Here is a 23475-nt window from a genome sequence, read left to right as displayed (position 1 = left end):
CCCTCACAATAGGGGTTGTGGTCCTATATTTAAATGTAATTACAGATATCAAAAAATACAGTTGCTTTTCATTCGGTGAGCACTTAATATATTTCATCTGCATTCCTCCCTCAGTCTTCAGTGTTTCTGTACATGTTGTCACATCTGCTAGTTCTTTAACATTTCCTTCATTCCTGAACTGGAGGTGGTGGGTATACTTGCTTCTTGATTCCTTTTGGTTTTGACCAGAACTTCTAGGACTCCTGTTGTCCTTACATAACCCGTATGGTAGGACGTGTTGAGCATAGTGTTTGCTTGGTGAGGAACCGTGCAAATGCAGAAATACCCAGATTGGACCTTGAACTTAAAACACCTTTGTGGCTCCCGTGTTAGTACAAGTCTTCAGCTACTTGTTTAGAGCAGCAGAAGTCTAGCAAACCTCTCTCAACCACAGGGACATTTGCTTGATATAGTGGGAGAGATATGACTGCTGTATGTGGACATCGAACTGTGTTAAAGTTGTTACGGGACAATGGGGCTAAAGGTTTATCCACGGAGATAAGTGTGGCATTTTTTTCTGCAGTATGTGGCATTTTGTTCTCTGGTCCTGTCTGTGATTGGGAAATGTGCATGACTACTTAATGTCTGCAAAGTCCTGATATGGAATTAGTGCATCTGCATAAAAAGGTACTGTTTGCACTGCTAGCTAGCACTCAGCAGTACTGGTTCGCTTGTGTGAGGGCTTGTATCGGTAATCAGTCTCATCACAATTATTTTTTGTGGGTTTTTTTTAGTGTAGGTGAACCCTTAGTAACATGACAGTCTGAAGCAAAGTATCTTGTAATAGAAATGTTTTATACTTTCACAGTTATGAGATGGAGAGGTAGTAACAAATCTGAATCTGAAAGGTCTGAAGAGAACTTTAACTTTCTTTTTTAGTGATGTGTATGTTTGTTTATGTTTTTCAGACTCTCAGTGTGCAGTCTTCAACAAATGGTCAGTTTGTCTCTCCCAGTGATATTCAGTTGAAATGTAATTATTGCAAAAGTTCTTTTTGTTCAAAGCCAGAAGTACTGGAATGGGAGGTAAGGGTTTGTTTTGTTATTTTTAGAATGATGAGGTGTTTAAACCTGTAACTCCAATACAGTTTTTCTAGGTAACTATTTTATAAGGTATTGAAGCTTAAAAAACATAAGTTAATAAAATGAGAAGGAACTTCTTTACTTTGAGGGTAGTGGAGCACTGGAACGGGCTGCCCAGAGAGGTGGTGGAGTCTCCCACTCTGGAGACATTCAAAACCCGCCTGGACGCTGTCCTGTGCAACGTGCTATAGGTGACCCTGCTCTGGCAGGGGGGTTGGACTAGATGATCTCCAGAGGTCCCTTCCAACCCTAACCATTCTGTGAATTCTGTGAATATTCTCCAGAACAAGGTAGATATCATTTAACTTTAGTACATACAAAAGCAGACATCTTTGTTCATAAATAAAAAAGCATCTGTGGAATTTAAATAACAATGTACTTTCTCAAATCAGCTGTATGTTTGAAATCTGCTTTCATCTTCAGTTATTGTATTACTGTAGATATGATAGACCATTGTTACGCTTCTCTATGAACTGAGAGAACTATATGAAGTGGATATGCTAAGATTATTGGCATATTTTGTTTAGCATTTTCATATAAAATGATGAGTATTTGTAGCACCTTTAGCTTCAGAAGTCATACCTGAATTGTGTGTTTGCAGTTCTGTTTACTTTGCATGTTAAAGTTTTGTCTTAATGGCAAACTATTATTTAAAGTTGCACTCTTCGGATGTTAAGGTTTTATCCATTAACGCTGTTTGTGATGCTCTGCAATTTTGCATTTAGAACAAAGTGTATCAGTTCTGCAGCAGAGCATGTTCTGATGATTATAAGAAACTGCACTGCATAGTCACATACTGTGAATACTGTCAAGAGGAGAAAACGCTGCATGAGACAGTGAATTTCTCTGGCATCAAAAGACCATTTTGTAGCGAAGGTATGTATGTATTTGGTTTTTTTCTAAGGTATCGGTCATTGTAGTTTAACTGCAGTTGATTTGCTATGTTAATTTTTAAGGTAACAACTCATTTTGTTGTACTTGAGGCTGAAACAGAAGTTTCTTAGTTATTATTGGTGAAGTGCATATACCTGTTAAGTAATCTGAGCTGCTTTTGCGCTCTTTTGTTGGAGTTTTTCACCACTTACTCCAGGTTAAGAAAGAGTGGGCAACACTCTTAAGTGTGTGTGTGTGTGTGTAAATACATATACAAACACATATGCACAAAAAAATTATACATAAATTCTTTTTTTGAAACCTAGGCAGCAGAGCCTATGCCAACACTAACTGCATTGAGGAATACCAAGCTTTCTTTTTGATTAGTATTTTCAAAATTTAATGCAACAGTGGAAATTCTTTCTGTGTTGGCTTAGAATGGTTACTCAAGCAATAACTTGAACGATGCCTGTTGATGTGTGTTGATTATTGTTATTATAATTTTCCTGACTAATGATTTGGATTTTCAAAAGAAAACAAACTAAAAAGGTGGTGTATGGGAATAGGATTCTCTTAAGTTGTGTTAAAATACTGATTGTTTTAATATAAACGGCAAAATACTGTCTCAATAAGAACCTATCCTTTCCACTTCTGGGATATTTGTATTTAATCTGATCCTAGAAGTTTAACTACAAGTTTGGATGACCTGTCTGTGGAGGATATAGTGAATTTTTTTTTTTTTGTTTAGTTATCATAATAGAGCTTTCACTATCATTTGATAAACCTTGCTGAAGATTCTCTGCTTTCAAGCAGATGAAACAGCGGGTGTGCCAATTTACTTGTAGCAGGATCCTGTTCACCTGGAGGCGGGTGGAGTGCAGGGCTGGAGGCAGCCTTCCCTCCATGCCGTTCCCTGATAGCTCTGGACTGCGCAGTCTTTTGTTTCCGATGAACGGAGTGGCGTGGCTTAGGCCTCTTTGCCATCATTACTTTCTTCTTGTGTTCTGGACTGCAGAGTGATAGCTGGAGGGGAACAAAGGACAAAGGCCCAGTTTTACAGTGTATCATTTCAGTGCTCAATAACATCTTGCTAGAAATTGTCTGTGTGAATAAACAATTCCACAGAATATATTCAAAGACAAGAGCAAACTGGTTTTGGCCTGTAGATCACAGTATATGCTGGTATTACTGTGAATACTTTAGACTTCCTTGTTTTAAAGGCTGATGGCTGTCACAACAAAATCAGTAAGATTCATAATGTGAGCTATGCCTTATTACTGCTTCCGTAGGTACATTTCTGCGTGAGGAGGCTTGAAATAAGTGAGGACTTGTATTTCTTTTGGAAAATTTGAGGAACGAAATGAATAAAAACACCCTCTTCTGCATGAGTGCAGTTACTAAATGGAGGGAATCCATTGCTGGATGTCTTAGTGCGGGTCCTGAGTTTGCATGTGTTGGACTGCCAACTTGAGAGCAAAGATGATTTTTGTGAGGATGAATATGCCAAATGTTAGCATTAAAACAAACTTTATTGGCTTACTGTGGTGAACTGAACCACCGAGTAACAGAAGGGTAGTCAAAAGCACCATTAAGTAGAAAGTCACTTGAATAAATATGGCACACGTCTGCTAGCTATAGCTTAGATCTACTTTGTGATGCGTATGAGAAAAGCTGTTTGTGTTACCTGATGAAAATAAACTGCTGCCCTGGACAGAAGCTCTGTACAAGCAACCCAGTCCCTGTATCTTAAAGGAAAAACAACGATTGTCATTACTGCAGAAATAGTGGAATCCAAGAGTTAACAGAGTTTAGCGGGGAAGAGAGGGCCAGGTCTTTAGAGAGACTGAGTGGAGGTCAACAAATAAAAATTCCATCATCAGAGGTGATAGATTTCTCTTCCCCCTTTTCCAGGCACCCAGACACCACCAGTTTTTCCTTGATGCCATAGCCTTTTTCCAGAAATATGTCCAACTGTTTGTAAAGTAGAAAAACTAGTAGATGAACCAAATAAACTTGTTGGATATGGAGGCCGTGCTAGTTTTGGTATTGCAAAGTGTTTGAGAAACTTCACCAACATAGATTATTTTGTTGAGCATGTAATTACTCTTCACCAGAAGACAATGTATTATGATTCGAGAAGAAATAACCTAAGGTGCTCAGTTACGGAAGTTATTGGCGTTTTTGGAAGAGATTAAACTCTCAAGGGAAAATACTGGAAAATTTCAGGTGTGTATTTATAAAAGAAGGCTCCTAGATAAAATCAACAGCAGTTAAACAGGTGTTAAAAGAGTGTTTATTTGTTAGTCATCAAGCAAACTGACCGGAAAGCATATGTAAGATCAGCCACAAATACCCCTTGACTATCCTGCCTGGCCAGAGTACTGAAGATGTCTTCATTCCTCTGCTCACATTCCTCATACCTGAGGTTTTTTACACTTGCACATACGTATATATTTAAACACAAACAGTGGCACCCACATTAAAGTCTCTGTGATCAGTATTTCTGCAGTTGTATTGCAACTCTATTTCTTTTTATCTTTCACTTGAGATATTTAAAAATACGTGCCATGACAGGCTGAAACTCCCATTGCAATAAGGTGTAATTAGAACTAACCTATCATTTGTGCTAAAGATGGTTATTAATTCTTTCCTGGAGTACAGTATGCTTTTTCTGTTTCTGTCCAAAACTCGGATGCTATGTGGAGGATGAACAACCTGAATGGACTAGTTGAAGTAATTTAATCTGTTCCCCTGGTGCTGATGCTTTGGAAATTAAACTGTCCTGGTGTTTTGCCATTAGAATGCCTCATTCCAAAATACCGGTATCTAAATTGATTAAGATGTATATTGTATATGTTAAAGCAAGAAGATCGAAGTTGCATGAATGACAATTGGGGATAGGCTGTGCAGGTTTTTAATCCTGAGGAAGGATGCTGAGTTTTGGGGATTTTAAATATATATCCCTTCTGAGGGTCTAGGACGACAAATCAGTCTTTGGCAATCCAGCATGATTTATGATGAGTATCCCCATAACTTTTTTACTTTGAGACTTATTTTGCATTTAATTTCATATTTTCAATAGAACTAAGTGTTATGATTTAAATAACACAGGGCCTTGTAATAATTTTATAATATGAATTTTAGTAACGCTGATTTATATCCAGTAGTCTGCTTCTTGGAAGGGGAAGGCCAGTAAGCTGTGTTAACTGAGTAACTCCGTTATCTGATGCATGGGAGTTCCTTTCAAGTGGATAATACAGATAAAGGGCAGCTATGACACTAGCAACTGTACTATCATCTTGATAGTATGCTAATAAATTTCTGGGAGTTACAGATCCTACAAATTAAACTCCATGTAAAGAGTTCTGATGTATCATCTAAGTAGAGATAACCCCTTTTGAAATACTGTAGAGCTGACAAGTGGAAAAAAGAAATTCAGGAAATTAAGTGATTTCAGAACTGAATGTGTCTAGGAAAGACATATGTTCAGTTAAAGCATTGTAGATTTCAGAATGGCATTTTTCCAACCGTTGCTGCACAGTGGATTGTTCAGTAAAGTATACTATTAAATGTTTAGTTGATTAATTTTTAGATTTATGTTAAAACATTATAGATATTGGGAATAGCCTAAACACGAGTGTGTTAAACTTTATACGGGTGTGAAACATATGAATGTTTCACAGCCAATTAAGATAGTACCTGAAATATATAGCAATTCCTGTTGTTACTAGAAACATTAACAAACTGGATTCAACACAGATGTTTGATACAAAGTGTTGCTAAGACTGAGTTATAGATGCTGGGCTTCTCTGGTAGGTAAACTGCGCTGAGGAAAAGTTGGTATGCTGGCCCTGCCGAGCTGGGCTGCCGTGTTCCCCTAGGTGAAGGGAATTGTCATCAAATATGCTTGAACCTCTTAATTCCTGATGTTTGGTTTTGTTATTGTTAAATGTGAGAGCTACAGAAACTGTTTAAACACAGCTTTTTTTATATAGTTTACGTGTAATCATCTATCTACTCTTAGAAACACTTATACTCCTTTTAAAAATAAAATTTACCAAATTTGGGCTAGCATACAGAAATTTTTGAAGACAGTAGTAAAGCACGCATTTTTGTGAAAAATGTTATGGCATAATTACAACTTCCTAACCATGTGTTACTTTGCAATAGGACCTCATAATGTTGTCAAGAATTGGTAAGTGGTACAGAATATAGTTCCAGGAAAAACAAAACAAAAAGTTTACTATCTGTAAAATTTCATATCGCACTTAACTGTTTTGCATAATAAAAATCTACTGTTACAAGCTCTTGGATTTGTCCTTCAGTTATCTCCCTCTCTGCAGTTGTTTCCCTCTCTGCAGCTCTCTCAGTGGCCTACCATGATAAAATAATTCGTGCTTGCTATGGTGGCTTTTCAACTTTAGCCCACAGTGTTAGACAGTTTGGTTTTGCTTGTGACCACTTCCTTTGGCAGTGACCCTCGAAGATAAATTCTAACCTGAAATACCAGCTTCCCCGTGGCTTTCTTTTGAAGGTTTATTTCGTGATGAGTTGGAGTATCCTGGCAAAAGGGGACAAATGAAAAGTAAAACATGTCTTAAATGCTGTAAAATGTATCATCCATAAAAATGCCCTTTCACAATTGCAAGAGTCATGTTGTTAGTGAGGGAAGGCATTCCTTTCCCACAAATCAGCTTAGCAGAAAAATGGACATCAACTTTGGAGGGATTTTGAGCTGCCTGAGTTATTCTGAGAGAATACAATCTGCTTTGACTGTTGTGGACAAAAGTTACAATGGGATGTCCCTGTCATCAGTTTGAGCCATGGCAGTTTTCATTAGAGAACTCTGGCACAGTGCAGTTGTTTGGGACATGTTGTCTTATTTAGTAATTTGGTATTAAATCTTTGAGCTGCAGATGACTCTTCCAGACAAATTTTCTTACCATAAAAGCTCAAAGATACTTTTCTGCTGATAAAAATGAGTTAAGGTAAAAAAGCATATCATAGAATCATAGAATGGTTAGAGATGGATGGGACCTTGAGGATCATCTAGCTCCAACCCCTCTGCCCTGGGTAGGGACACCTTCCACTAGACCAGGTTGCTCAAAGCCCCATCCAACCTGGCCTTGAACACCTCCAGGGATGGGGCATCCACAGCTTCTCTGGGTGACCTGTTCCAGTGTCTTACCACTGTCACAGTAAAGAATTTCTTCCTAATATCTAATCTAAATATACCCTCTTTCAGTTTAAAACTGTTATCCCTCATCCTGTCACTACACTCCCTGATAAAGAGTCCTTCCTCATCTTTCCTGTAGGTCCCCTTTAGGTACTGGAAAACTGCTATAAGGTCTCCCTGGAGCCTTCTCTTCTCCAGGCTGAACAACCCCAACTCTCTCAGCCTGTCTTCACAGGAGAGGTGCTCCAGCCCTCTGATCATCTTCATGGCCCTCCTCTGGACTTGCTTCAAAAGGTCCCTGTCCTCCTTATGTTGGGGACTCCAGAGGTGGACGCAGTACTCCAGGTGGGATCTCACGAGAGTGGAGTAGAGGGGCAGAATCACATCCCTCAACCTGCTGGCCATGCTTCTTTTGATGCAGCCCGGGATGCGGTTAGCTTTCTGGGCTGCAAGTGCACATTGCCAGCTCATGCTGATCTTCTCATCTACCAACACCCCCAAGTCTTCCTCAGGGCTGCTCTTGATCCGTTTTCCGCCCAGTCTGTATTTGTGCCTGGAATTGCCCCGACCCAGGTGCAGGATCTTGCACTTGGCCTTGTTGAACTTCATGAGGTTTGCACTGGCCCACCTCTCAAGCCTTTCCAGGTCCCTCTGGATAGCATCTTGTCACTCAGGTGTGTCAGCCACACCGCACAACTTGGTGTCATCAACAAACTTGTTGAGGGTGCGCTCAATTTCACTGTCCATGTCGCTGACAAAGATGTGAAACAGTGCAGGTCCCAGTACCGACCCCTAAGGAAAGCCACTCATCACTGCTCGCCACTTGGACACTGAGCCGTTGACCGCCACTCTGAGTGTGGCCATCCAGCCAATTTCTTATCCACCGAGTGGTTGATCCATCAAATCCATGTCTCTCCAATTTAGAGACAAAGATGTTGTGCGGGACAGTGTCAAATGCTTTGCACAAGTCCAGGTAGATGGAGTCCATATTCAAATCAGAAAAGTCCCTTCTGAAATACTTAACATGTTCCCTCACTGCAGAAGCACTAAGTGACAGCTCTTGGCTATACTGCAGGAAAGCACAGATTCGCGCTGTCTAGATAAATGCACATGGAAGAGCTGGAGAGGCAATTCTTGTAGAGTTCCACAAGTGGGAGAATCTGATTGTGTAGATGTAGTTTCCAGTAATGCTTGTTGGGTGCATATCTTCTGGAATTACTTGAAAATTTTAACTTGTTATCCTGGATTTTGATACATCTGGCAGTGTTCTTGTAGTTGAAAAATTCAAAAGATAGAACTATGCTGAGGAAGAGATTATATGTTTATCTTCCCTCGGTCTATAGAGGGAGAACGTTAATACTGTTAAAGTAACGTAATTTAAATTTTAGTTTGAATACAGGTTATGATGAATCTTGAGATTTTTTTCTTTCATGGAGCGCTAATTTCTAACATGGTAAAGAAAGTGAAAACCTCTGCATTGTTTGACTACAGTGGTCCTTGTTAAATTGACGTTCTTCGGTGTTAATTCCACTGTTGTGTCGTTGAAGATATTTGAGACAGTTCTTTAAGTGAAGATAGTATTGGCTATTGCAGATAAGTGGTGATGACAATTTAAGGTGCTGAGATTATGAGCACAGAAGAAGAAATCTTATAAAGATGCTTCCTATTAACCTGAAAGAATAATCAACTTGAAAAGTTTAAAGAACAAGCAGAAACTGAGTAACTGGGTGGGACTAGGAGGGAGGAGAAAGGAAGGAGCTGGTATCTAATATTGGAAAATCCCAAGATAAACTGAGGTTGTGTAAAAGTTGAGTTGAATAATAAAATACTGAAAGGTTCTTAAGCAGAAGACAAGGAAGGAAGTGGGAGACATAGCTTCTCTTTTACTCAGAGGGGATGGTGTCTATTTTAATGGTAATCCAAGCAGGACCCAAAATTGGATGCATTGCATCTGTTTTCCTAAGGATAGTAATGTTTATTGTGAAGCCACAGACAGTGGATGATAGGAATGTGGGTACGGAAGAGGTGGCTGTTACATTCAAATCAATACAGAGGGAGGCAGCAGAAAGCTGCAGATGGAACACAGCTCCAGAAATCTTCAAGACCTACCTTGTGGTGCTACAGGCTTCTTGATACTTGTGATATGACAAGCCTCTTGTTATTCTTCTCTAGATGAAGTTGTTAAAGGGTAATAGTTGAGGTTATTACAGGATGAGAGAAGCAAGTCTTCTATGTAGCTTTCAGGAGGAGAAAGGTAGTCTGGTAAGTACAGCCTTTCAGGGGTAAAAATCCTAATAGCTTTTAGGATGGAACAAGTACATTCTATAAAAGATGGTATTCTCTGTGGCAAAGAGAGTCTGGTGTTGAGGACTTGGGAAGTGTTTCTGGTTCAGCGTTCCTTTTTCACAGCTGCTTGATGTGTCAATGTACTGAACTTCCCGTAATTCAGGTGGGTGCTGCTGGTGGAATAGGATCAGGTTCTTAGTAGCTTGCTTGCACTGAGGCTGCAGACAGCCAAGTGAAGCATGTTTCTTATCATGGGCAGTTCTTGGGGCTGGGGCTGCCAAGAGAAAGGAAAGCTCTCTTGACTGGGCACGTGCCTGAAGTAAAGGTTTGGAGGAACTGCTTGTGCATTGTCCTGTCAGCAAGCCCTTGTTGCATTTGTTGAGATGCTTATCCTCTCTCTGCAGTTTATGTGAGAAACCAAAGTTAGGGCTGTTGGAAGGGATAGGTTTTGTGTTGGCTTCGGTCTGGAAGCCAGAACTCTAATAGCTTAATTAAGGGCACATAACATTGATTTAGCAGATATTCGGCTACTTCTTTTTGCCTGGTTCAAATTTTGAGTTGGGGATACTTCATATGAAAATGCTCCTTAATGGTCTTTCCGAGACAGTTGACTTGTGGGGTGGTCTTCTGTTAGAACTTTGCGAAAGAACATAATTGATTACTTGTGTAGCTTGAACCAAATGACCTGGACTTACATTTTTCTTTGAAATTGTCAAGAACTATTTAGAATCACTTTAAGGCGCTAGAGATTTACATCTGGTCACACTGTAACTTGTGTATCTGGTGTTATAGCAAAAATCTGGAGGAGCTATATATATTTTTGTTCAAAATGTTGGGGCTGACAGCTGCTTGTCTTAAAAAGTGCTTATACTCAAGAAGCCCGAGTCCCCGAGGGAGTTAGGCTGGCCAAAACCTCAGGATTTTAGTGTTGATATTGGAAAGATCAGACAACCAGTGCTCTTTGTATTATTCATCCACAGTGTACTGTCAATTAAAACCCACTTCTTGGTCACATCGACAAAGCCAGCATGGATACTGCTCTGTTGATTCAGGATTTACATTGTGCACCGTGAAGACGAAGTTGTTTGAGTTTAGAATCTGTTTTGCCAAAGGCGAATACCCTTTTCCATACTTCAGAGAAAGTCTTACTATTCCAATCAAAACCATAGCATTATAATGAAAAGCTGTATCCTAAAAATGCACAGAGTACTGAGAGCCTAATTAAAATATGTCCTATAAAAAGAAAGGCATTTTGTTTGCCCTTTGTCTGACATGACAAGATCTGGAATCAACCAGATATTCCCTGGTCAGGTCGATGAAGTTATATGTTACAAAGACATAAAAAAGTATCAGACAAATCTGAAGAATTTTGCTCATAATGTTGCAGAAAGAAAAGCCTGTACTTCCATTTTAGAAGTCTTCAGGGTTGTAACAATCTTCTGTCGACATCTGAAGTTTTATAGAGATGTATTTTCTGTCTTCTGTAGAGGCCTCCTTCAGCAAGAAGCCCTGCAGTCAGCGATCTGTAAAAAACCCCATGTTTTTCAAGCATTTAGTCTTAAGGGCTGGAATTTTGGACTTTTTGTTTCCCCTTACTTAATGTTTACTGCTCATTATTTTCCCTGAGTCACAGAGATGTGGGAGATGTTTGACTGTAGAATGGAAAATCTCTTACCTGGTAACTTTTTTTAGTGTAGCAGCAGTTATCTTCAGTTTTACTCCTTATAGTTTAGCAGCCAAGAAAAATGTCAACTTTTTCAATTCCTTTTTGGTAGACTATTTAGCCTGGTGCACATAGCTTACCTGATTGGTAGTACAGTACTGATCTATAGTCTTGAAAGGTTGATGCAATGTTGGATGGCTCTTTTAAGGCACAGCTGAAGAGGAGGATACGTTGTGATACTGAGCTATCTCTAGAATTGTAAAGAAATGGAAAGAATCCGATGCCCCATACAATAATGAGAGATACAGCTAGCAGGAAAGAATACTGGCAAGAAATTTTCAGTGCTTTAATGGGTACTTTTAACTAACAGTTTGCACACAGTGCTATCTTCACGATTATTATTTTCTTTAGGGCAGTGTATTTAACATCCAGATTAGTTGCACTGCAAGAATGATTTGGCGCTTTCCTTCTTCACTGCCTATTTTGTGTGTTAGTAATTTTCCTTATTCTGTTATTAGTCAGATATATAACTAAAAAAAAAAGCCAGTTTAAAACACAGTTATTACCTACAGTGTCTTATTTGTATGATATATATAATTTTGATATTGCTAGCAAATTTAATTTGTTAGGAAAGCTTGTAGCATTGCAAGCTGAAATTCCTCAATAACCTCTTGGTTTTGGAAGATGCTGTCTGCTGCAGCTTCCACTTCCGTTCTTGTGTTTTTGTGATTTTTAAAGTAGTATCTCAGTTTCACACATACAAAATTCTACCCTAATAGACAACAACGCAAGTCAGTTAATTGAAATTGCTGAATACATTATAATTCTAGCATTTTTATATTCTATATGCCCGAGGAAGTGCAGCATGTATGTTACATATTGAGTTTCATAACTTAGCAGAAGTACAGAACTCTGCATGTGTTAGGCTATATGCCCTAGCAGGGTGGGCACTTGGAAGACTTGTGGTACTGTGATATTTGGGAGATCATAAAAGCTGGTGCCTCAGATTAAAGGTCTGTGTAGATGTTACCTTGTCCCTCCAGTGTTTAATATAGACACTTACTTCATCTTCTCATACTGTTCTCTTCTGTAAAATTAGCACAATTACAGAGATATATGGTATATGATTTAGGCATCAGCTGAACAGACACTAGATTTGAGGTAGCTTAAATACGTTATATTCTCAAAATAGCCTATGTAATATCTACAGTAGTCATCTTTTAATGCATTTAATATGTTAGAATGTCTTCTAATTTGCTTGAGGGAGGATCAGATTATTGAAGAATATAGCTGTCCTTATGGCAACCTTGAAATTATGACTGTATAGCAAATGCAAAAAACCCCAACCCACCTGATGTGAAAAGAAAAAAGAAAAGATTCGTTGCCTACAAATCCTACACAAATTTCGTATGTAAACTCCTGTCATTGCATAATTATTCTCAGCACTGATCATTGCTTACTTTAATGTTTTTAAGAAACTCCTCAGTTCTTAGGTCATCTTGTACCTATTAGTATTCTTAAAAATTAATGAGCTATCTTAAGTGGTTTGTTGTATTAATATGAATGAAAGTAGTAATAGAAGTAAGTTGATCCTTGAAGATCAGTATTGTTTTAGTGGCTGGTGTTGTCTAGCTTAGAACTGCTGCTTGTCATTGGGTATCTAGCATTCTGAGGATACGTAACTGAGCAATGTAACTTCAAATCAGCGCTTTTGCATTGGTCTATATGAAAAGAAAATTATGTATTTTTTTCTGACTGTTTATTCAGGGATTTGATAAGCACAGATTCAAGCGTGTAGTGTTTTGAAAAAGATGCAAACATCACATGAAACCATAGAGTTGTGCAGGAAAGGTGTTCAGGTAAAAATGTCTTGAAATATAGTCTATTATGCAACCTGAATTTGTCTGAAGCCCCAATTGTTAGCTGTTGTATTCATTTCATTTTCAATATTTAACTCTTAACTGTGATATCTCTCTGTAAGAATTACTTTGTTCCTAATGTTTAAAATCTGTTTCCAGGCTGCAAGCTGCTATATAAACAAGACTTTGCAAGACGGTTAGGACTGAGATGTGTTACTTGTAATTACTGCTCACAGCTGTGCAAAAAGGGAGCATCTAAGGAACTTGATGGTGTAGTGAGAGATTTCTGCAGTGAAGAGTGCTGTAAAAAATTTCAGGACTGGTACTACAAGGCAAGTAACTCAGAATTTTTGACGAGAGCTCCACAGTTAAAAAAAACAAAAATGCACGTGTGAGGATATCTCAAGGACTGTGCAGCAAATACGGCTTACTTCAGCAAAGCATTTGCTACACAATAAGCAAATGTATTAATTTCATCATTTGAGGTTTCTTAGATCTTAGAGCAGCATTTTTACCATCTGATTTTATTAATTCATTTGGCAAGGAAGTCTCGAGTTACAGAAAAACAAGAAACTACTATGTATACTTGTTAATTTACAATTCCAATTTTTTCTGCTCAATTGATAGCATATTTTTCTTGTCACAACTTCTTAAATGTGTATTCAAAATGTTGAAAACACTGTTAATAGCAGCTGGATGATACCTTGAGTTGACTGAGGATAAACTAGGTTAGCAGAGTTTTTCTTGTTCCTGTTTTTGCCTCCTTTTTTGCCTTTTCCCTTCTCCCACAGTTTGAACTGCAGAGGCTTTGATTGTTCAGTATTTCCCAGTGGAAAGGATGCCAAAGGGAAAAGCAAGCCCAAATGGATCTCTAATAAAAGTTTTAATCAAACAGATGGCATCTGTTTCTAAATCTCTGGAAGCTTAACTACCTTGTGAAGCACAACCAACAAAGAGTTCACCTTAAGAGGTTTTTTGTTTTCATTTTTTGAAAGAAATTAAAGGTGAAATTGGACTGGGTTTAACCTGCGATTAGTACCATGGATAAAATCTCTGGTGTGAACATCCTGGAAAGCTACACTGATAATATCAAAACAAGAACTACACTTGTGGATGCAATTGCAAAAAAGACAGTTCAAAATTCATCACCTTACCAAAACTCTGTATGCAGCCTGGAAGGCAATAAAAACCTTGAAATGTTAGAGGGCTAGATACAAGTCCTGTAATTCAAGATGATCTACCTACCATAACAGAACTGAATCCGAAGACATATCTGATATTTTGGAATGGCTGGTTCCAGAAATGTTACAGCCAAACATTGTAAAGTTTTTATTTTTAATAATGTATGTAGGGTCACGTTAGACATTCCTGAAAGTGAGCTACTGAAGACCAGAATGTGTTTCTTCTGTCTCATGTGAAAATAGGGTGACGGAGCTTGGCTGCAAAGTTCTTAAACTTACTAAAATGTTAACTTCATACAATAGTATTAAATCAATATGCCTTAAAACTTGGGGTATAGGGTGAAATTTATCCCTGCGTTAAAAGTGCCTTCTGATAGAGAACCTAATAAAGCTTTGGTGTGCTTTAGAAATCTCTTGGTGATTCAGCAAATAATACAGTCTGGGGGTGTGCGTACCAAACTAGTTTCATATACATAAACTTCTATGGAAGCTTGTACTCAGATTCATGTTTGAGAACCACTTGAAAACTCTGACTTCAGGCTGTCCTTCTGATCCGTGGGATAAGGCAATAACTTAATTGGCCCATTAAGTCTGCTTAAGAAATGCTGTTGGTTCTGTGGTGCAGGAAAATTGGACATGATGCCATGAAAAGGCAATTTAATCTAAGCAGACTTGCTGGTAACTAGTGACTTTTGATAATTTTGATGATACTGAAGTGTTAGATTTTATTTTTTTTACTTTTTGAATCTTACACTTGGTAGTGGAACTAGTGTTACATGATGTTGAATTGTTGATTGTCGTTTTTTTCAAATATTTCATAAAGCCTTTGCCTAATTCAGTTCTGGTTATAAAAGTTTGGGGTTTATTACATGGGGAAGACATGTAATAGGTTTTGGGAAATTGTGTGTTTTGCTGAAATTGCATTGATTTTTTTCTTTACATCCTTGCTAGTAACTTCTCCCTCTTTATAAAAGTCACTCCAAATATCTTAGATTTGGTAGCACACTGTTAGCTGACCTAGCCATAAAGAGGTAATGATCGAAATACAGGAAGACAGAATAGGTACGGACCCCTCCCTATATTTGTACTTCATTTGCTGTTTTGTCTGTTAGCTTTTTAAAAGAATAGTTACATATGTATGAGCTTTGTCTCATTTATGCAATGTCCAATGTTATTTTGGAGTTTCAATGAATGTATACATGAAGAGAAATAAGTAGTAATAACCTAGTAATGTTTTAACACCAGCATTATGTTCATTAAACAAGTGTTTGTCTCCATCTTCTTTGTCTACTTTTTTTATGGACACATCTTTCTCATGTAGTATTATCTGGAAAACATCTTAACTTTTAAAAATAATGAAGTATTATGGGAGAGCTTCCTCGATTGACAAAATTCTCTTCTCAAAAAGCCAGAAGAGGGTAGCAGTGGTAGAAGCACAACAGACTGTTATCTAGAAGTATTAGAACCACATCAGACTTAACTAGAAGTGTTCCTCAAACCTGATCTGAAGGAATGAAATGTAAAAGAATAGTTTAGTCCTAATCATCTGTTGGGTGACAGCTACAGTTACCCCTTGGTGCCAAGTTCTGAGGAAATTTCTACTGTATGGTGTCCATGCACCTCTAACAAGAGAGGTACCATTTTTGGTGTCTTCAGGTTAGGTCCCTGTTATTAGAGCTCCTCCTGTAAACTTCAATAACATGCCATGTCTTAGATGTTAATCTGAAGAATGCCTGGGAAATTTCAATATAAATATTTTGGTAGCCTGATGTTTGACAGTTTCAATCATTTGATGTTACTTATACTAGAGCATTGAAAGTACCTCGAAAAAGAGTTTACAGTTCCAAGACAGCACAGAAATATGTTTCTTTAAATATACATTGTGTAACATTGCTTAAAATGCTACAGCTGAGGTGTGCCTACAGGTCATTCAAGGCTACAGTGGAGTGTTGGATTGAGCATATACAGTGATGACTGTATTCAGTGGAGGTCAGGTGTCTTCAAAGACTAGGAGATGGGGAACTACAGTCTGAGGCACAGAAAAATTATTGTCACTGGTGAGCTCAGATAACAATGATTGTCAGCACTGGTAAAGTTTGAAACAACGGAGCCAGCATTAATCTAAATGGTAAAGGCAGCAAGATAACCTTGTGGAATTTCTCTTGTCTGAATTTAGCCATTGTACAGTTAGGCATCTCAATTTCAATTAGGTACCGTTTCAGAATAGTTGATCTCCTTTCTCTTACCATCACTCACTCTCTGGAAACATCCCTTGCTTCCTACTTACTGTGGATTGACAGCGAAGATGGGTCAAATTACCCTTGCTTCCTACTTACTGTGGATTGAACTCAGAATAGACAGCGAAGATGGGTCAAATTCATACCAGTCCAAATCACTGGATAACATTAGGAACAGGTCATTGGAGGATTAAAAATGTAAATAAAAGCCCCACATGTGAAAACTTTGTTTTTAAACCAAGTTTGGGGCAAGTGTTAGTGATTTATGCTAGCCACTATGCCCATTTGAACATGTTGAAGTTGGACCAAAAAGCAGTCATGAGTGGCAAATGAGTTGCGTGCAGTTGGAGTACAGAGTATATAGATGGACTTTTTGCAAACACAGAGCAGACCTGAAGGCAGGCATTTTGGAGATTAATTTCATGTATAGTGCCAATATCCCAAATGAAAACAAATGGAAAGGGGAAGGAAGGAAAAAGCAGAAAATCATGAATTCACACTTTTGCTTTCACATAATTTCATGGTCCAGGAAAATGGGGAGAACAAGCTTGTAGTAGGAAACCAGTGTGTGGAAGGGTGTATAGTATTGACTGCAAGCATGATTATGGAAATAGTAGAATTACGGTGTAGGGATGAGAAGTGAAGCATCCTTATAAAGGATTCTTGGGCTTGCCAAGGAATGGTAATTTCCATGTGGAAGCAAACCAAAATTTTTTCACCTAAATACAGCCCAGGAGAGATGACAATACACTTACTCGAAGGCCTAAATGAAGAGCAGAACCAGGAGAGGGAGAAAACAGTTACAGGAAGGCTGTACTTGCTGCTTTTGACAAGATTTTTCACTTTTTTCTTTCTTGGAAGGAGAAAGAAGAATGAGCAGAAAGTGGTGCTTTGATAGTTAAGCAGTGTGCAGCAGGTCAGAGTAGGTGGGCTTTTCTGTACATGGGTCAGCAGTCATTCTTAGCAATCAGTGTTAGGTGGGCTTGAGATTTAAAATTAGTGAATTACACTTTTTTTTCTTTTTTTTTTTTCCCCCCTGGTGGTATTTCAACCTTTTAGTGGCTTTGGAAGATGCAATTTGCATTAAAGGCGTGAATTCACAGTTTCTCTAAACTGATAAATCTAGGCTATTTTGGCAACGCTCTGCACTTCCATCTTCCCCACTCCCTTCCAAGAACACAACTTACTTGTTCTTTTGTCCCACTGAGAACATCTCTGCTGCAACATGAACTCTGGATCGGCATCAGCAGAATGTCAAAGTGACAAACGTAACAAAAGTTGAGGAAGGGTGGGGGTAATTGAGTTGCTGTACCTTGTGTACCCTGCAGGTGCATAAGCGCTACTGCTGACACCTGCACAGAGCAGGGGGAAAAGAAGTACCTGCCCTTCCTTGGTGAGAGGTGATCCTGAAGCCACAGCTCTAATTGCTCCCAATTTGAAGTTGGTTATACTGTTAAAGTTGAATCTCTTTACATACCATCTCAAACATTTGAAAATTACAGTTGAGAGCTGACTTTCCTGCATTGCCAAAGGATGCTGCCGGACTGTTCAAGCACAGGGAAGGAACTCAACATTCAGTTACTTTTAAAATTTGAACTAATTGGCCTTTCCATACTTTTTTGGTCGTGAAAACTATAGTTGGACCATTTTTTATTTTATTTTATTTAGCCATCAGAGCCTTGTGCATAACTGCAGTGTTGTGTATGATTTTACGTATGAATGTTTTGTGTTGTGTATTATCATAAGTTCCCTCTTCCTCTCCTGGCTATATTATTAATTAGCTTGTCTTAATTTTAGATTCTTGAGCATCTATAAAGCTTTTATTTTTTTAAGGACTGCTTTAGGATGGAGGTTGCAAGCAATATCCAGGGGAGCCGTAGCGCAAACAAATTTTTGCTTACTTGAAGATTTGAAACAGGGGGTACCACTGTTCAGATAACAATTTATAGCATGGCTGATTAAATTCAGTTGAACCTATTTTAGAGAAAAACAATGTCTTTGTTAGTGATGTCTCATGAAATTTTCATGTAGGCTGGTGAAAGTTATATTACTTACATGTTTAGCTAGGGATAAAGAAGAACAAAGTTTTGAGTTTCAAGTTATGTGCTAACTAGATTTATCCTCTTTAGTTTGAGAGCTATTGTTGTTTATAAATCATAGACTCTGAAGAACTAATTAATAATTGGATTCTTAAATTGTCAAACTACTAAAATAGTGAAAATATAAAAATTATTTACACTAAAGGGCTCTGATCTGATACTTAGAGAAGAGATTGTTTGTGACTTCAAACAAAACAAGCACCAAACTGTGGGGGGGAAGGGAAATCTCTACTTGTCCTTGGTTCAAGAGAGTCATTAAGAAGTCTCACTCGCTTTCTGCTCTTGGTTTGTAGAATGTTTCAGTGGAATTCATTAAAATTGATGCATAAAATTGTTTTTTTGCTGACTGTCTTTAGTGAAACAAAGCGTATTAATTCTGGGTGTTAAGCCCCAGCAAACAGTTGCAAGTAGAGTGACAGATGTGCCTGTATGCACAGGTTAGAGGTAGTGTAACTATCATAGAGCCTACGTGAGCGAGACGTAACTGTATAGTAGGAATGATTCTTCAGTACTCTTAAAAAAGTAACCTTTTAAAATGTAGAAATACCTTTTTTTTTTTTCCAAAGCTTGTTTAAAAATGTCCAAATCTTCCTTTGCATTAAGGCTGCACGATGTGACTGTTGTAAGTCTCAAGGAACTCTCAAAGAGAAAGTGCAGTGGCGTGGCGAAATGAAACACTTCTGTGATCAGCACTGTTTGCTCCGTTTCTACTGTCAACAAAACGAGCCAAATCTGGCAACCCAAAAAGGACCCGAGAACTTACACTATGGTATGTGCTGCTTTATGGCTGCTAAATGGCAAGCAAGATGCTTCCTTGAAATGAAGAATGTAAAAGTGCATGAATTATTTATGTGTTGGAATAAACTGTGTTAGAAATTACCCTTTTTTATTTTATCATCAGAGGCATCATTGCGCTGCTTGCTATTTTTATCTTAGCTCTTTAGTTTATTGCTTTTTCAAGAGCTGAAACGTGAGGTAATCAAATAGCTTTGTAATCACTTTTTAAAAAACAAATCTTTTTAAGTTAAGCATAATTTTAGTGTTGTATCATCACAGGGACAGAAAATGTTTTCCTCTCATTGTGCTCTCGTTTGCGATTGCTCTGTGGAAACACTTCTTTTCTAAATGTGTTTTGGTCACAGAGAGCATATAAATGCACTAGGAATGAAAAAAGAAATAAATGGAATTTAAAGGAAATAAATGAAATGGAAACTAAATGAGAATGGAATGAAAGTTATCTAGATAAGACAAATACATTGCTGCTTTTTATTTTTCTGTTGGCAATAGATACCATACAAATTTACTGATGGGGTCTGAATGCGTGTTTATGTGGTTTAAATGGCATGTCAGGCAAAGTTCAAATAAATCAGCTTTTTAATTAGTGTAATTATGTCAACACAACTTCTTTGTGTGGCTATTTTCATATTTGAACATGTAGGTATTTACTTTTCTGAGCATTGGTTTAGTGTTTGCCTTTGTGTAATGTTCAATGCTGGAGTAGTGAGGTGCCTATGAATGAGAAGTCTTGTGTTCACTTCTCACCTGGGATGTGGTACTAATCAGTGCTGTTAATGTAACGTTTACCTGATGATCGAGTTGTCTGAGTTGCTTACTGAAATTCCTTTTGATTCTGAAAAAGGGAAAAAAGAATTCTAAAAATGCTCCTTTTTTACATTTTTTAGATCAGGGATGTCAAACCCCTCGAACAAAAATGACGGTAAGTACATAGATTGTATACATATATAACATGATTAGATGTTTTAAAACTCAAGATCCTGGTGGCTTAAAGGGATGCTATTAAAAAACAAATTAGTATCTTTGAAAGATACTAACCTATATTCATGGAGTTTCTTAGTCTTTTCCACTCAGGACTTGAAATTTAATTTTTTAATCTTCATATTTTGGCTTTTCAATGTCTTCTGGGAAACCACATCATCAGCTATATAATTTATGTCTATAATGCATGAAAGTGTTGCTTAAAAGGGTTAATCCACAAAGTATGTGAATCTTATTGACCCATTTAGCCTGATTAGGTGTATTTATTGAGTACAGAAAGGGAAGATGATTTCACTGATCAGTTAGAATATTGAGGTTGTACCTCAGTGTTAAAAAGCTGAAAATAAACCTTCAGATCTTAAGTTATGTAGCGTAATTGGTGGTCAGGGTCTGATTGACTTCACTGCAGGTGACAAAGTAGGGAAGCGTGACCTTTTGCAGGATCACTGGCTGGGAGGGTGGGGATCACGAGTGGAGCAGCAGCCTTCATTTTGAGTTTCAGTTTTTTTCAACTTGTCAAAAGTATTATTAGTAATATTTTTTCTGTTAGCTTAATGTATTTTGTTTGAAACTTAGTTTTGTTTTCATTTGTTTGTCTCATGGAAGATCTCAGAAGTGCCTATTTTTCCATGAAAAAATCGACCCACCTTTTTAATGCAAATAGGCTTCTGTAAGGTAAATCTTAGATTTAAGTAAAATATAGTAATGAAAAACACAGAAAAAAAAATTGCTTAGGTAACTAGAGACATCAGACAAGCTAAACAGTCAGGTTAAAAACATCTAGTATTTTACGGCTAATAGCGTCCAATGATGTTAATTCAGTCCATATTTTTTTAAAGATCCTATAAGCTATGTGTGATACAATATTTTTCACAATATTTTTAGAAAATAAACACCTGTTAGTCTACTGCTGTTCTTATGACTTGACCTTCTTTCCATATTTAAAAGGATATGTGGGGCTAGTCTTACTACATACGACCAAATCAAAGTGACAGTCTGTTTCTTAAATCAGGTTCTAAAACAGGTGCTAGGGGACAAAAACCATGCCTGGAACAAGAGGCGTTTTTTTAACCTGTTGACTGTAAGGATACAGTTTGAGCATTATGCGATGTTCTCAAGTATTTGTTGTCGCTATTGTGGAGCCAGCAGGGGGAGCTCGAAGTTCATTCTTTAGGTATTAAAAATTTGTTTAGAGATATTTTATTTAGAAATACGTTTTTTTAAAACCTGTGATCTTTGGATTATAGCATAGTTCAAGAAGGGTAGACCTTGAGCCAAAAGTCTGTTATGCTACTTATAGTGGATTCTTTTTACAGTTAAAATTATTTTTAAGTTACAAAATAGCTTAAATTGCACTTTCATTTAAATAAGAATGTAAAAAAGAGTATCTTAAGAGTATCTTAAATTGAAAAAAAAAAAAAAAGAAAAGGAAAATGGGCCAGAAGTTGTTAATAAAAGTGCTAGCCCTGACTGAGCAAAACACAACTGTTACATTCCTGGCAGAGGCAGCTCGTTATTAGAAAGGTAGAATAGCTTGCAATTAAAGAATTATAGTTCATGCTGTTGTGTTGCTGTGAGTGTCCTCTTCAGTATCTCATATATGAAAAGTACAAACTGGTACATCAAATCAAGAACCTTGTGTTGAAATCAGTTTGGTGTAACAGCACGTTCTCTTATTTGCTTCTCTGTAGGGCTCAGCACCACCACCTTCTCCAACACCTAACAGAGAAATGAAGAACAAGGCAGTTCTTTGCAAGCCTTTGACAATGACGAAAGCCACATACTGTAAACCTCATATGCAGACAAAATCTTGTCAGACAGGTAACTCTTCAAATGTACTGGAACTACTAATTTCTTCAGTGCAGATTTTTTAAACTTTTACTATCTTGAAACATACTGCAAATATTCTGATTTTTTTCCTAAACTGCAGGTGTGAGATATATTTAAGTACCTGGCAGTGTTTACATTTTTCTTTTTTCTTTTAATAGAAGATGATTGGAAAAAAGAGTATGTCCCAGTGCCTATTCCTGTACCTGTCTATGTTCCGGTGCCTATGAACATGTATAGTCAAAATGTTCCTGTTCCTACAACAGTTCCGGTTCCTGTAAGTGAGTCTTCAGCTTCACTTTTAAAGTAGCATCCATTCACATGCATGTGTGAATGTCAACCACTTTGTGTTGTTGACTGTTCTCATTCTGGTCCATCTAAAGGACTGCAGGATGCTGCAGCACTATTTATTAAAAATGCGTTAGAAATCTGACAGTGGCACTTAATTTCCTGCTTGTACTTTAGCACCTGTCTGCCTGCTTTCAGTGTGAAAATCTTGTGCTGCTGAACTTTTTAGGAACAATTCTGAATGATACTTTTGAGTTTGCTGAAGAGGTAATGGGAAATGGAAAGGTTATGTTGGGGAGGGATGGCAGAGAGGGATAAACAGAAGGAAGAAAAGCAAAAAAAAAAAAAACAAAGAAAAAAAAGGAACCATGTGCCAGGAAAAGAAAAATAACTTTAGGTCAAATTTGTTATCACTTATGTACCAAGTTTCATCCAAATGGTGGAAGAAAATCCTGAATTCCTAAAATTCCATGTTTCACAAGCAACCCACTAAAGCAGGATACTGATTTGTCCAAACTGTTAGTCTGAAGTTATAGTCAAGACAGGTTTGAAGCTCCAAAGTCCCTTCTGTTCTTACTTTGCCCCACTATATTTTGTCATTTTAATTTTTTTTTCTGTATCCTTTCCTGTTTTCACTTCTGTTCTCAATCATATTGAATTTTTTAACTTGTCAATATTTTTTGTTAGCCCAAACTGAAGTGATACATTTCTAATCTGTATTACCTGTCTTTTAGACAAAGGATGTAGGGTTTGTTTCTGTCTTGACTGCTGTTGATGCTTTGTTGCAGCATATATTTTTCTTTTCTAATTATCTCTTCCCCCCTGTGTCTGCATAGGTGCCAGTTCCAGTTTTCTTGCCCACTACTCTGGATAGCAGTGAGAAAATCCTTGCAGCAATAGAAGATCTGAGGGGAAAAGTACCCTCAAATCCTCTGGAAGCCGAGCTACTGAACTTGTCAGGGATGGTACCTGAACATGATGGAAAAGCTGAAGCTTCTGATGCGGCCAGTGAGTTTCCTGACGAGTTTTTCACTCTGTGGAGTGCTTGGGTGTATGTGTGGGGGTGTGTGAATCAAGAGAAGGGTTGTG

General features: G+C 37.8%; 1 protein-coding gene across 1 annotated transcript in view; it reads left to right on the top strand.

Moving 5' to 3' along the window:
- Positions 1 to 23475, top strand: part of ZMYM2 (zinc finger, MYM-type 2) — a 72772-nt gene that overhangs the window by 33525 nt on the left and 15772 nt on the right. Inside the window, exons 7-14 of the mRNA XM_009890634.1 lie at positions 948 to 1064; positions 1847 to 1997; positions 13138 to 13310; positions 19099 to 19264; positions 20178 to 20212; positions 21963 to 22092; positions 22260 to 22375; positions 23223 to 23394. Coding sequence (XP_009888936.1) covers positions 948 to 1064; positions 1847 to 1997; positions 13138 to 13310; positions 19099 to 19264; positions 20178 to 20212; positions 21963 to 22092; positions 22260 to 22375; positions 23223 to 23394 — 1060 coding nt within the window. The remainder of the gene's footprint in view (positions 1 to 947; positions 1065 to 1846; positions 1998 to 13137; positions 13311 to 19098; positions 19265 to 20177; positions 20213 to 21962; positions 22093 to 22259; positions 22376 to 23222; positions 23395 to 23475) is intronic.

This window comes from Charadrius vociferus, unplaced genomic scaffold (genome assembly GCF_000708025.1).
Source record: "Charadrius vociferus isolate BGI_N301 unplaced genomic scaffold, ASM70802v2 scaffold278, whole genome shotgun sequence".
Classification (NCBI taxonomy): Eukaryota; Metazoa; Chordata; class Aves; order Charadriiformes; family Charadriidae; genus Charadrius; species Charadrius vociferus.
Note: the sequence above shows the minus strand (reverse complement) of the source record. Positions and strands in the feature narration are given on the sequence as shown.